Source organism: Diorhabda sublineata, chromosome 3, assembly GCF_026230105.1.
Source record: "Diorhabda sublineata isolate icDioSubl1.1 chromosome 3, icDioSubl1.1, whole genome shotgun sequence".
Taxonomy (NCBI): Eukaryota; Metazoa; Arthropoda; class Insecta; order Coleoptera; family Chrysomelidae; genus Diorhabda; species Diorhabda sublineata.
The window spans coordinates 16,155,243-16,171,605 of NC_079476.1; the positions used below are offsets into that span (position 1 = coordinate 16,155,243).

General features: G+C 31.8%; 1 protein-coding gene across 1 annotated transcript; it reads right to left on the minus strand.

The window, feature by feature from the left end:
• Positions 1-353: 353 nt before the first annotated feature.
• LOC130441626 (UDP-N-acetylhexosamine pyrophosphorylase-like protein 1) lies at positions 354-14,485 on the minus strand. The gene has a single exon (XM_056775387.1). The coding sequence runs from the start codon at positions 14,381-14,383 to the stop codon at positions 12,872-12,874; it is 1,512 nt and encodes a 503-aa protein (XP_056631365.1). The 5' UTR covers positions 14,384-14,485; the 3' UTR covers positions 354-12,871.
• Between the last annotated feature and the right edge of the window lie 1,878 nt (positions 14,486-16,363).

Here is a 16,363-nt window from a genome sequence, read left to right on the forward strand (position 1 = left end):
CTACAAGAATCAAAGCCTCAGGATGCTGGTCAGGGGCTGGACCACTAGATGATTAAACATTTTCCAACGTTTATCAAAATCTTGTTTCGGATGAAGCTCATTTTCATTTCAATGGACACGTCAACAAGCAAAATTGCTTGCAACCAATCCAAAACACAAACATCGTAAACCTTTAAATTCGCCAAAAGTTAGCGTATGGGCTGCAATGTGTTAGGTGCAGATGTTAAGCGACTTCTTAGTAGATGAACTGCAAAACTTTCATGGTTATAACCAAAGAACATGGTTCCAGTAGGACTGAGTAACTTTACATATGTCCAATATATCTCTGCCACGAGTTGACCTCCACGCACTCCCACTTTACATTTATGATTTTTTTCCTGAGAGGGTTATGTAGAATACAAAGTTTACACCAACAAACCGACTTTTCTTGCAGAATTAAGACATAATATCCATCACGAAATGGCAGCTATCACGGAGAATAACTGAGCCGTCTGGGCAATTTTAGTGCTCTATTGAATGAATGCTGTGAGCACAACGCTTTGCATTTGGACATGTTATTTTCAATAAATAAATAACCAATTTTTTTTAACACATGGAGATCACGTAGCAAGAGTATGTTAATTAGGAATATGGCGAACGAAAAATATTCCTACCAAACCAATTGGAAGAAATTTGGAAAATCATGAATTTTAACATTTTTTGAATGAAAGAATCTATAAAATAATAATTATCAACAAAATAGTTATTATTAGGCCGGGAACATCCTGTATGTGAAAATAAAACATGTTGAATGATTGAGTAAGGTCTCGCCTAGCGACTATCTCTTTTCATTTAGATATTTTATGCTCCAATTAACTCATTTCTTGACGGTATTTTGCAATAATCATGAACAAATTATATGGAAGGATATTTGGCAACATCGATTTTATAAGTCGAAGGAATCTGTATTTATTTGTATATTGTCTCTTTTATATGAAGTGATGAAATATGTATTAAAGCTTTCAACTATTCAGATTTTTTTTTATAGATTTTCACAGAGTATTCAAATTATGTGTTTTTGTTTTGCGATTGCTGCAAGATAAAAAGGATTTGAGATAATTAACCGGGAGCCAGAAACCATTTATGGTCAATTATTAAATGTAGGTGAATAAATAACTTAATTTAATAAACAAATGTAGCAACATGATTTTGGGCTTACAGTCCAATTTATTTAGACCAAAATCAAATGTTCATTTTGTACAGGAAAGTAAAGGAGAAATTACATTCACTGAAAAAAAAAACAGTATTGCAAAGAAAATTGAAGAAAAATTAAAAACTGGTACATATGGTAGGTGTATGGAAGAGTGTAACGTTCCTCAATTTCTGGTAATGTCATTATTCAACTGGTTTCTCTGCGAGAGTGTAGATAATCATTATCATAATGGCAACTCATCGGTTGTCAGTTGTACAGGCGCCAATTACTGGTGAACATGCCAGGTCGAGTGGTGAGTAGACCACACAAAAAGTCGAACTCGCTTGTCTTGAATAGCAGGCGCGCGTGGCCACCTAGAGGGTCACGAGGTAAACCTTTATGTAGACCTCCTAACTACGAGCATGCCCACCACACCCTATGCATTTGTGTTACCCATGTTACCATGGACAGACAGAGTGAGGAACGAGGAAGTACTAAGAAGAGCGGGGTGTTTATGAAAGGTGTTTTATATACAGAAAGGATTATATCAGGAAATTTCAAGTTGGGAAATTATGTTTGACATTTAGAAAAAAATTAGAAAATCCATTTTTTTTTTCGGTATAGAATATTCTCAATTTTTACAAAAATCCAAAAAAAATTGTGATACTATTTAATACACTTAATAACTTAACTATTTAATAAACCAAATGTTCGCTATAGTAAGTAATATAAAAATATATATTTTCAATTAACTTAGTAATAATTTTACAAAAATATCAATTTCTATGCTTTCATCACAATAGAAAGGATCACATTGCATTCTGAATATCAAACCTTCAATAATTTATTTAGCAAATACAATAATTATCAAGAAAAACTTCTAAATGAATTCTAAAAGTATGGAAAATTGCAAGAAAATTTAGCATACAAAGTAGTAAGCATGGTGAATGACTCTATATTACGCATGAGAAATTTTTATAATGGAGTGTTGAAATAAAAGACAGATCATTTAATGTAAGTAAAAAAACCGATTGGAGTTAGTTTGAAGTATTTTTTTAAACAGGCTAGAAATTAGTACTTTTCGGTTTATTTTTAAGTCAGAAAATCTCATTTTGTCGAACCGAGCCAGAAAATTATTATGATAATTCGGTAAAAGACTCATTTTTATTCACTTCACGGCCTATCTTTAATGAAAAAAATAATAAAATAGTTAGTCTAAGTTAGTGGTCAATTGGTTTCTATAGAAACCGAGTTTTTTATTATTTGAAACTATAAAGTAACATATTTTGACGTTTAGTTGAAAACATGACATTTATTATAAAATGGATACTCAAAATGATGCATTTGATTGTGAATAATATGAAGCTTATGGTACAACAATGCCCGTTTTAAAAAAAATATTGTACGTAATATGTCCCGAAAGTGGTTTTTTACAAGACTTGCAGGCTTGTAGAAATTGCCCATTCGTCCAGTAAAAGACTACTTTCGAGACTTATTAAGTGAACTACTAATCTAAATGACGAACGAAAGAAGTATTATGTTTTACAGCCCACGGTAGGGTAGTTTTTATTTTTTTGAAAAAGCAACATATGTATATTATCAAAAAAAGTTACGTATAGTTCTATTTGGAATACTACATAATTGTGAATTGGTATAATAAGAATAAGTTTCCTTCAACAACCATCAATGTAATTGAAAAAACTGAAAATGTATCCAAACAATTCAAAATTATTTCATAGAGAGTTAATGTAAGTTGTAGAACTCGTCGAAACTGTTTTTATGCCTAGGTGACCACTGGAGTCACATTACTATTACGAATCCGTTTTTTAAGATAACCCTACAAAAAATGATTCTATGGTGTTAGATCTGGCGAACACTGAGACTATAAATACTAATTCTCCCGTTAAGAAAAAGTTGTTCCTACTCAACATTATATAGTGGTATAATGGAATATTTCTTTTCCAGTTTCCTACCCCAATCAAATGACAATACCATAAATTTCTACGTCAAATTGTCTGGGAACGATTAGAACCAACCCAGTTTGAATTTTCGTTTGACCCCGGACATTACTTGGACACCTGTTATATTCAAATCCTTACCGCCTTTCACAAACCGGTTAGTGTTGATGAATTTTTTTATACAGTACTCATCAAACTAATAATTCAACAGTTTAGTGGATCAGTTTATTCTCCTTTTATTCGAAAATTGGGATCAAGATTCTCTATTTCCATTCTAACCGTATATTTTTGTCTATTTAATTTAGTTAGTAACCGAAAGTGCTTTCAAAAACGCTCTCCAGCTTGATGATTTTTGAGCATAAAATTTATTGGTGATTATTCACTCTACCCACAGAACGAGCCAAATCTATGACAACACAACACAATTATGTCAAATATTTTTGCAGATAGTTTTGATTATATTTGAACAAATTCACCCCAATTGTTGTGTTATACAAAGGCACTAACTAAAGTAACTCCTAATCAACAACACGAAGAAAAAATGCAGTGACACCACATACATCTATACTTTCGTAACAACCAATAGAAAATGCAGTAGAAGTATCAGATTTTGCTTTAATCTAATCGCTTATATTCTCTGCCAACTCTATCACTTTCTCAACGATTATTCCAAGATAACGAAATACTTTTGAAAGCGTAGAATGCTTGAAAATTAGTTCGATTATGCTGCTTTGTGGTCATTAATCTCAAGAGAACCAAATGTTTGATAAACAAAACCTCCAGAATTGCCTGAACCATAGAGCTGGTTCAAAATTCGTAATTGTTTCTCTCTTGTTATATATTTGACGTATTATTCTTGAGTGCTTTAAAGTCATTCGTATTGTATTCCAAACTGAGTTTTTATATACACGTGCTTTTTTTTAATTCTCAGCATCTTCCTCTGTTACAAATTTTTCCCAACAATCTTTTTTGATATTCTCTACTTTTTCGTTTCTTTTTTATGTTAAATTTCATTTAATAGCAATAGATATGTATTGTAAATATTATTTCATTCTGTTTTCACGTTCATGTTTGAACTAATGCTTTTTAGTTGATATGCTTCATTAATTGTATTAGTGTGAAACTGTTGCTTCTGTTATTATATTATATTAATTAATTATATAAATTTTCAGTTCTCACCATAGCTGGAAGGGATTGTAGTAATTTGAATAAATATTTTTATCCAAGTCAACCACACTTCGATCAGAATATGGGAAAAAAGCGAAACGTTGGGTCTTTGAAATATGTTTGGTGGTTCTGTTTATTCAAATTTTTCCAGCTATTTTTTTGAGTGTTTCTACCAAATGTCTAACTCAACGTGGACTATATAAGAAGATATATGTAATATGTAGGATGTAATATGATAGAGAATGAAGCGTTTACTATAGAGGATAACGACAGCAGTGGATAGATATAATATGAGCCTGTCACCTTAGATGACTCAATCAATGGTCGCCAAAGAACCTATTAGATGTAAATTAGCTGTAAATTATAACATAATACAAGAAACAATCGAATTCAACTTCCTCATAGTAATATCAAGTGAGAAAATTTAATAGAGGAAACGCTAATTCAATCAAAAGAAGCATCAACAAGCATCGAGATCACTTAAGGGAACGAGGCTCAAATATACAATGAAAACTCAGGATATCAGGTAAGAACTTCTTGGGGCAGACCGCGAAAAAGATTATATGTCAGCTGGAGCTCTCAAAAAAGTTTCAAGAGGAAGACAAATAGTTTCAATCAAACTTATTCAAAAAAAAGAGAAAGAAGAAGACAAATTTTCGTTGCGGGGCATGTTTTTTGTTTGGAATAAACAGTAGAAAAAAACAATAAAACAATAAACAATAGAAAAAATAGGTTAAATTCCTTTATGCAATTAAGCAGTGGACTATTTTTTACACATGTTATCTTTACAAATCAATGAAATCTATGAAAAATATCATTTCCAATTACTAAGAAAGGATTAAGGGGAAATTACAAAATATTATTCTCATTGTTATCAATTTTTGCATCATGATTTTAATTAAGAACAAACACAAATATGGTATTAGTGCGAGAAAATCCAATTACTATAAGATAGAAAAGAAATTGATTTAGTCAAGACACACATATAAATATACAGGGTAAACAATATGGCCACATGAAATGACAGGAGAATTTTTATACAAGAAATTAAATAATAATAAAATCATCTATCTTTCTCTTCAACCTAAAAAGTAAATAACTACACATATGAAAATTCCAAATTAGCACTTTCAGCACTTTTTGATTTTTCCATAAGTGCTATTTTTATTTCATTCAAACATTTAAAGAATAGTAAGTCTTTTAAATGACACAATATGAAGAAATATAACAATATCAAGATACAAGATAATTATATAACCAACTGAGCCATATACCGAAAAACTCGATTTACGACAGCTAAGAACAGTTACTTAAAAAGGAAGAACAAGAAGAAGAAGATGAGCAAGTAACCCATCAGTCAAATACCTGTCATTATCGACTATTTTCTTTAGGAAAGAAGTATGTTAAAATTTCTTTTACAAAATTTTTTGCGTAAGTAGAAACTGGTTGTCTTTTGGGATTTCAGAAATCTATATAAAATATGTATCAGGAAACTAGGGTTTTCATATGAAAATATGAGTTTGATCCAGATTATTTTACTCATCATAATTTGCATCACGAGGAAGAAATGCCAATATAATTAAACTTGTAGACAAATTTGAAAAAAATGATACATAAATATATACCAAAAACATGACATACCTACAAGCCCATGCTGGCTTTTGGGGATAAAGGGGAGTCTCCCCCTGCGCCCTCAGCTCAAGGGTAAGACGTCGCCCTCTTGTTATCGAACAAGTGTTTAACTCTCAAAATACCTTTCGTTTAACGAAATAACTTGATACAAGGAAACTTCGTTGCCTCTCTTCATATTTGCTGGATGGCGTTCAAGGAGAAGGAATCATGTCTTTGCTCAATGTTTGGCCCAGTAAAAGCATGCAGTCAATTGAACAAGATTATTGTGTCGATGAGACTGGAAGATTTGATGCCTCGATGACGATTTATGTCTACTTGAAAATGAAGAAAAACCGCAAGTAGGATGCTGAAGACTTCCCAGCTTACACAGTGAGTGACAGTAGATTGTAATATGTACTGTCCTCAATAAACAGAACTGTACAAAGTATACAAATATTTACTAACGATTCCTCTAGCACAGGTTACCTGCAAATGTCTTTTTTTTCAAAGTTAATGTTGATAAAGACCAAATTGAGAGCAACAAAAACTTATGACAATTTAGAAGCACTTATCCTGCGCGAGAAACATATTGATTAACGTTGACTCAAGTTTGCTTATTGATAAACAGTGTGAATTAAGATTTGAAATGAGAAGACTTTTGATCGTCTAAATGAGGAGATTATTTAATTAAATCAAGGTTTTATGATTCCTGGCCTGGTTTTATAATTGTTTTGCTTCGGATGTTTCATATTTTTAAACACATCAGCAGTTTTTCATAATTATTTTAACAGCTAATAGTTTTCCTGTCATTTTGAACTATTAATTAGTTGAAAATGTTGTTTTTCATGTAAAATGTTAAGAAGAAGTTCTCGAAAATATATTGTTCTTGAAAAATTGTAGGTTTATGTTTAGACGTACAGAAATTAATTTTACACACTTTCAACGGTTAATTCCCGACGTTTTTTGATGTTTTTTGAAGATCTTTGTTGCTGTAAGTTTTGATAAGACAAATTAATAGTAAAATGTCTTCATATATAGCTATATCACTGACTTTTCTTATGGTAAATTGAAAATCTAGACAAGATATTGATCGTGCAGCGAAATCTTAAAAAACGGACTTTGAGTTCTAAATTTTTTTTCTAGAACCTCTCATGTTGGTATTGACTGAAAAACGAATATTAATCTACAAATTCAAAGGTTTTGAAGTTCTATATCATATTCTATTGAACGAAAGAATAAATAATGACGAAACTGGATGTACAAGTATTTTATCACGGTAGTACTCATACACTCCAAAGTCGATGAAAGATTCGCATTAATTGAGGGATATCAGATCAAAGTGTATCAACATAGTAATTTGTATTAAAAACAAAAAAGGAAAGAAGTGAAAATTGATGCATTATCTATGTCGATTAGGCATAAGACGAACTCGAATTAAAGGGTAGATAGATTCGTATTAGAAAAACTAAATTAAAAAGAATCAATTCAATTTCAAGAATACTTCTTGACTTTTCACATTTATTTCGAGCTACACTGAGACATAAGTAGCATTTTCTGTTTAAATCTAGCATGTTTGTGATATTATAGCTGTAAATGTAGGACATGCAGTACCACGACTGCCTCTAAACTATTGTCTATTCAACTATTGACTACATGTATTGTCAGTAAAAATCTAGAGTGAGATCTGAAAATATATCACTCGTAATAAAAGTGAATGTAGTAGATTTGATAATAAATACAATTCTACAACTAAAAGTTAGAAAATCAATCAATTACGTTAAATAAATTCTGTTAATTTTGTTCTTAATATATGAAAGTATCGAACTCTAATGGTTTGGATACAATTTTCGTTAGGATGTTGTAGTTAGATTAGACGTTAGGCTAATAGGCAACATATTTATATTTTTTACCGAAAAAGTGCGGGTCAAAACCTATTTTTGCTTTTTTTACATTATAAGAAGCTCTTGAAATGGTCTATGAAGAGGATCTAAATGCCGAAGCTAACGATAAGAGGATTGATCAACACACCAAATACAAGCAAGTGTTAAAATAATAACACCAATCGAAACCCTTATATTTATTAAAAGGATGACATTATTTTTAGAAAGTCTTCTTCGCCACTACTCCGCATGCTCAGAGAGTTTCCGGAAATATTTGCCATACTATTTTTATTTGGACAACTTATTCACAAGCGTGGATGTTTTGATTCATTCAACATAACAAGGTTACGGGGCGACCAGCACGATGAGGACGAACAAAATTCCAAAAAATATTGCCCAATAAAAAACATATGCTGAAAATGCTAACAAGGAAGAATTTGCTCACATAATTGACCGATATAGTGGAATAATTTTTCTAAACTGGCTAGATAATAATGTAGTTACAGTCGCATCTACGTCCAGCCGAATAGCTCCTCTAGCCCAAGTGAAGAGGTATTCACATATCTAAAAACAATACACGAAAATCAATAGGTTAGATATTAGTCGTAAATATAAAAATGGAATGGAAGGCACAGATCTTATGGATCAAAAAGTTTCGCGCTATAGAATCTCAATAAGATTGCGGTGTGTGCTTAGCTGGCTTATTGATGTTTTAGGCAAAAATGCTTGAATAATTCACAAAAAATCTAGAAACAATTCTATCTCAGCTTGAGTAAAAGCGCAAAATTGTAATGTCGTATCTACAGCGGTATGGAGTACCTTCAAAAGCTGCGGGTCGTCCAGAAATATCCAAAACGTGACATTGAACATAGTAGTAGATGCTAATCTAATGTGCGTAAAAAAGACACTTTTTTTTTTTTATATGTTTTTGTAAGTTCTAGAAATGTGTTAAATGATAAAATATTCTTGAATGTACCAGAATTAGCTAGCTTAAAGCTAAGCGTTACACCTTTTTTCCGAAATAAACAGAAAATATCATGTTGGCACATACCCTGAGCCCAATTTCCTTACAAAAAACAATTATCACAATAAAAAAATTAATTTGGACTAATATGGTTTAATAACGAATATGTCACTGTTTACTTCACTCTTTGCAGTTTACAGCTTTTGAAGATTGGTGTCGATTTACGAGCTATACAACGACATCCGACAATTTAATACAACAATAATGTCACAGTTATTCAACGTATTTGTTAATGTGTATATCGACAATAACAGTTGCTCTGGTGGAGGTCGAAAAGACTGAAGCCGACAAAGAGGCAACTGGCTAATTTCTGCCAAATCCTTTGTTTTCCTTGGAGTCGGTCAGCTTTATCAGTCTTAAGCAAGGTTTGATAGTTAGATCAAAGTTTTCCTAATTTTTTCCGATACTCTAATTTATATAGAATGGACACTGCAGTGAATCATGATCTTTTTCTAGAATTAATTGCGGATAAACGAAGACAATTATATAAGAAACATTGTCTAGAAGATATCTAGATTGTAACTCATTCTATCCCAAATCACAAAAAACACCGTCGTTCTCAGATTAAAATATAGAACTTCAAACTTAACTTCTTCTGAATATCACCCCGAAAACACACAAAAAGTCAAAAATATTTTAAAAATAATCAATATTAAGGAAATCAAATCAGTGGAATCATTCAACAACGTACATATAAATAATACAATGACAACTGACAACAATATAAATCAAACTACACAAATAAGTCCAAGCCAAGAAAAAGATACATATCTGGCACTCCCTTATACGAACCAACTATCAGAAAAACTGAAATGAATTTTATTAAAACACAACATCAATATAAGTCATAAATTACACAACTCATTATCACCACTATTCACTAAACTAAAAAACAAAACTAAAAACACTAAAAAATTAAATATTTATTCCATACCATATTTGAATTTTTCAAAAAATTATATAGGAATGACTACACAATACTTAGAGAGCAGAATGGAGGATCACAAATATACCAAGAATTCATCAACTACTTTACACAAACACGACAAAAATGAAAATATTAAACTTTACTTCAAAAACCAACAATCTTAGCTCAAGACACACTATCAGAAATTATTAATCAAAGAAATGATAGGCAAGATATAAAAAACCTTAGCAAAATTTACCATAAATGGAATAATCAGTTTATGTTCCAATATACCTGGTATAATATCATTTTGTTGAAATTATGAAGTGGAAATTTTCTAATATATTCTTTTGGAAATTCTACCAAAGAAAGAGCGAAACGTTAAGTTATGTGTAGTTAGGTAAAAATGTGAAATATAATCGATGTTTGATTATTCCACTCCATCCAAACAACCTACGAGCCTAGGAAATTGAGAAAAAAATTTATGCGTTTGAAAAAGCAACCAATATGTACGACAACAATTTTCATATTTCGCAAAATTAAAAACCGGTACGACTCTGAAGCTAACCAACTACAAAATACAGGGTGAAAATATTTAAAATTGAGTGGTTTTTATTTAAAATAAAATGTATAAGAGGGTAGAAATGTTATAAACCCTTTAATGACAATAAGGAATGTTCAGATATACTAGGTATAGTAATTACAAAACGAGTTCTATGATAGGAGTTCCTGAATGTCAAACGCTTCAGTTACAGGACAGTCTTTTGCAATGCAGTACCTTTCATTACTGTACACAAATTTGTATATCCGTATAAATCATTCCCATCAAAGATTTTTTTTCTAGAAAAAGATTTTATGTAGCAGTAGAGCAACGAATTTATGTACTAATTTACATGACATTTGAAAAAACTGCAACTGAAGTTATTCATTAGGACAAGTGCATGACAGTGAATTTTTTATCGCGTGTACTTGTATTTGAGTGGATTCTAAGATATTTACGTCAATAGTAGATATAGAAAAAATCTTATAAAATTTGACCTTTAGTTTAGTTCGTGTGTTTGCTTTGCTGAAACTAAGAATTGATAAGAATCATTACGACAAAATTTACATGACAATGATGACTTGCAAATAGGATGCTCAAAATTTTCATGTTTTAATAACAAGAAATCCGCAAAAATGTTTGAATTTATACTCCAAATGACAAATAGAAAACTATATTTCATGACAATTTATGTGAGTTGTATCCCCATTTATATGGAGCCCTTTATTAGATGAATTTTTATACAGAGTGATTGACCTGGTACATCGACGACATACTCATTCAAGAAAGGGTGGATTTGATAATATCTTCTGTAACAGAAATCGAAGAAGACTTAATTTCTCATGATGTATGTAGGTGATACTAAATTTCAATTTCATAAAAACCTACCTAATCACTTTCACTAGAAAGAAACAGCTCAATGTCAAGACTGTCAAACTAGATGGTCAAGCGATGGGAAATATATGGAACTTATCCTAGATAGTAAATTTATCTAGAATAAACACAAGAGCGAATGACCAGTGAATCCCTGAATATATACAGAAACAGCGCATCAAAAATTGAGGGTGTAAATCATGAATCCTCCTCTGGATATACACAGTGATAGTGAGTCTAATCATCATATACAGGAAAGTGGTCTGAGATGCTAGAACTAGTCTGGATACCATAAGAATCTCTCTTAGGTACAAAGATTGGTTTACATATTTACAACCAGGGCCATAAAAACTTACCCAACTGCTGCACTAGAAATGATATAACCAAATTTCCCAGCTATCCATGTATTATTAGAAAGTATGTCGGAAAATCAAGACAAGTCACAAGAAATAAAGCGGAATTCCCTCAGACAATAATCAAATATAGGACATACTTCAGGATGAACTACTGAGAAGGCTCCACGTTGAAAAAAAAATTACCTGTTAACTGAGCTATTTAAGTGAATGGGTTTAAATCACCATACTAGAAATGAAAGAGCTGTCATGAAAAGGTGAACGTACAGCTCCAAAATAACAAAAAGAACTGAAATAAGAGGGCACGGTCTAAGAGCAAAACCCTATATATTAATAAGCAATTCACTATGCATACAAGTAGAATTATACCCAAATGAAAAAAGGGCCCAGTAAGAGAAAAGTATTTTATTATCAGAATTATGATATTGGATAATCAATTAGTAGGATCTGAAACCTCTTTTACAATCAGTCACAAGATAATAGAAAAAAAAACTAGGTAAAGAGTGAGATTAGAAAAAATGCAGTTTCTGGAAAACTCTACATTGACTGAGGTAGGAGAAGATACTCTTCTACTATAACAAAAGAAGATTTATTTGATATATCAATCTAAGTAAAACAATTTATGAATACTAATAGGAAGTTCTCGAAACGTTGTCGCCTCTATGAATACTTGAAGATGGTAGGTTTAACAGAAAATACAGGATAGAAGACGAGCCATCTATTAACATTCTCTTGAAGTGTAAAAGACTACGGAGCTTCAGAGTATTACAAACAGAAGATGAAGATCCTTGGCAGCCAAGGCCATGTCACATGAACTTTTTGAAATTAGAGGTAGTATTGGACTAGCGCTATACATTGAGCATCCGCAATCCCACAGAACCAAAAAATTAATCCTTTCGATCATTTTGAATTATAAACATATTCGTCGATTGGAGCTACGGAACCTGAAGGAACCAAAAGAAGACTTCTTTAAAGAAATAGAGGATTAAAATATATGAATTCTTAATAAAGCATTTCAGAAGTAATTTTTCATACCTCGTATATATATAAAGATACCAAAAATGGATTCTAACAAATAAATGTATATCAAAAATTTCCAAAAATGATATAAAAACAATTATAATTTAGAATAATATTTACGTTCGAATAAAAGTAATTTGATTCATATTAATAATTAATAATTAGCTAGACCATAGTCGCCGTTGTAATCAAATTTCAATTCAAATCTCATAAAATCTAGTCTAGAGTGGTAATAGCTCAGATACCTGATTATTAGAAAAGGATTGAACTTTAGGTAAAAAATTTTCATAACTGTTAACATATTTGGTTGAATATTCAGAATGCATTCAGATAACTTTTATATGAACTTTCTGTTTCATTTTAATATTATTCAACATAAAATTTACCGTTAGAAATAACAGGTCCATCAATGGTATTATTATTATTCATAAATAACTGTTCTTCGTCGGATAATATCACAGTTTTTTTATCGAACACTTTTCCTTTCACTCTGATTTCCAAATTTTCACCAGCGTACGATAGCAACGGGGAAATTTCTACTTCGTTAGTTGTCACTTTCCCGCCCGCATTTTCGATATACTTTTTGTGTAATCTCAGCAAATCTCTTTTAGACGTAGTGGGACAGTCAACAGCTGTACCTTCGGGATTATCAGCATTTTTAAGAGCGCTGAATTCACTATGACGGGGCACCTCCCATGTCACGAATTTGTTTGTGAATTCGAAAACGTCGAAAACGAATTTTTCGATTTTAATTCCGTTGGGTGTAGACGGTTTAACGTTTTCACCTCGTTGATTCACGTGTGGAATCTTTTTCTTTGCCACGTGTAATTTTAGTTGACTTTCGAATCTGTCGGCTATTTTATTCAAAAAATCCGTAGAGAAGAAATGATTACAAATATTACCTGAGCTGAATATCAAATTTCCTTCTTCGTCTCTTAAATTTGCGGTTTTTTCGGTGATTTCACTGTATTCAACAACCTGGAATTTACCATCGATTTGACATACCACTCCTATAGCTTCGTTGGGTCCAGATTTTTTTACAACTTTAGCGCCACATTCTGCTCCCTTTTTAACACAATAACCGATAAACACGGGATCTGCTACTTTAACCAAAATATTATCGACACTATGAGCATGTAAATATTTAACACCTCGTACTTTCATATCTTCTAGTATACCATTATTCTTCAGAGCTCTATAAATACCTCCGTTACCATCTGGTGCTAACGCCACTGTATTCTTATCTTCTAGAAATATTTTACCATCGAAATCGAAGCATGGTAATAGACCTTGTTTGAATTGCACCACATCGTTTTTATTGAGCCCAAAATAGTCGTTATTTTTGAGAAACTTTTCAGTTGTTTTATCAGTGGGACCACTTGTCATTATATACCATACGATATTTCCCGCGGTTCCAGTTTGTTGTTTAGACAAATTCATAACTTTTTTGATACGTTCCGCTTGTATTTGGAAAAGGGTTTTCCCAGAAGGTAGACCAACTGAATACATTCCTTTAGGATAGTTTACACCTAGTCTGGTACCTTGACCTCCTGCCATTAGTAGAACTGCAACGTGACCTTTCGATATTTCTTCTAAGCCCAATTTTTTATACTGAGCAAGTAATTCGGAATTTATACTTTCTTCGGATTCAAAAGTGTGACTGGGTACTGGTTTCATCTTACTATCCAGTTTGACGCCCTGTTCGTTAAGGGATTCCATGGCATTTTTGAATAGTTGATTCACTTCACTGAAATTAATATTTGAAAGTTGGGCTAATAATTTCTGTTTTTCTTCATCGTTAAGTTCGTCGTAGAAATGAAGAAGATGCGATTGGTTGTTTTCAACTAATACCTCACGTAATTGCTGTAACGTTACCATGTTTATTATTATTTCAGTCACAAACTTTCACTACCGTTTAAAAACATTCATTGACCGTACCTGAGCGGCGAATGACTTAACCAACTTCGTGAACCTTGTTTATGCCCGTTTTAAGGACCACTCCAATCTTTAGAATGTGCATGTTTGTTAGACATGCGCATCGACATTTACACACAGTTCACCACTTTTCTAATATTTTTTTTAGTCTGTGAGCCAATTGTTTTATCTATGACAAATAGATATTATGCGACAGTTTTTCACGTGATAATTTTTAATGTGAATTGTTAACGAGATAAGATTTTAATTTGATAAGAATTCGTGGAAATAAATCCACTAATGATTTTATTTTTGATAAATTTTTCATAATTTCGATATAAACGATATGAGGTACCTTTCTACTGTGTATATTGAAGTTGATTTACTAGAACAGTAGGTAATTAGAGTTAAATGATTGTTAGATAAGTATCTACTCGTATATTTCGAAAATCAGCTGAAATACTTTTATATACAAGGTATCTGAAGTAAAAAATCTGGAAATACGTCAGTTTCGGAAAATATGATCAAGTTCAACTTAGAAAAGACCCAATTTTTCTAGTGGTTTAAATGTTTTATTTGTATCACTTTAGTTCCACTCCTTGAGAACATTTGTATGACAAAAACTGTTTAGCAGAACACCATTTTGGAGATGCTTTTATTACACAGGCCTACAACCATTTGAGTGTCAGGGATTTTGAACTTGATTTTAACCATGTCTCACATAACGATATTAAGAATATGATCGGTTTTTGTTTCAGTTTTAGTTACCGAGATGAATAAAAAAACAATTTTCACACAAAGAAGATGTATCCTGAGCAAAATAATCGACTCAGGCGACACCCCTGGAATTGTCATTGGAAAAATACTGAACAAAAAAGTGTATTTTTTTTCAAATTTCAAACATATTAGTGCTCTACTATCAGTTTGTCCTCAAACGTCAACCAATACACATCTATGTTAACAACAAACCAGAATTCTACTTGATAATGAACAAAGCAAGTGATAAAGCTACTCAAGTGGTCATCTTATTGCGACAAGGCCAAAGTCTGCAAAAAGAGCCCAGTGCGCTAGTGCTGAAGTGATTCTGTTGTTTACTGTCGTTATCAAGACACGATTCCGAAAGATGAGATGAACGATTCATTGTCAGCCGGATCCTCACGGGTGTTAGGTCCAAAAAGACCTCAAAGAACGCTAGATTTTGCTAGGTTAATTGTGAATAAATGATTATTTCGACAAATTTAAGCTGGTATTTTCTTTACAGTCAAAAACTCTTTTCCTTATTTGAGATTCCTTATCGATTGTTATTTTTTCTTTGCTGAAAAAATAACTCAACACCAACATTGAACACTTATTATACAACTAATACTAATGGCGTTGAGATGCTCAAATCAGGAAAAAGGTGGAAGCCCCAGATATGTTGCAAGAGACTTTTAACCGCGACCGTGCGACTTTATTTGGCTTTTTTCCGCACTACGCAATATATTTACTACATATATTACTACGCAATATACATATATTAATATACAGTGCTTTTCAGATAAAAGTATCCACCTTTAATAACTTTTGTAATACTGGTATTTAGAAAAAATCCAAAAGCACGTCAATTTCTGTTGGAAGGGGCAAGCATTATGGCTTATTTAAACTTACTGGAAAAGCCACCCCCTCACCCCTAGCAGCATCCCCTTTATTTTTTTAAATTACTTGTCATATTTTTTATGTAAAATTTGGATACTCCTCTTTGAGCTGATTTCAAAAATGTATAATACTTGTAGATTAAAGTGGTTAGTTTATGAGATAAACAATTTTTCTTTTAAGAGCACAAATTTTACTTATTATTTACTTTCACCTTATTTGCCTGTACTAAAATGGGTTGTACAACAGTTCAAACTCTTTAATCTTTTTAACTGTGCTATTTATTATGAAGTTACAATAAGTGTTCAAAAT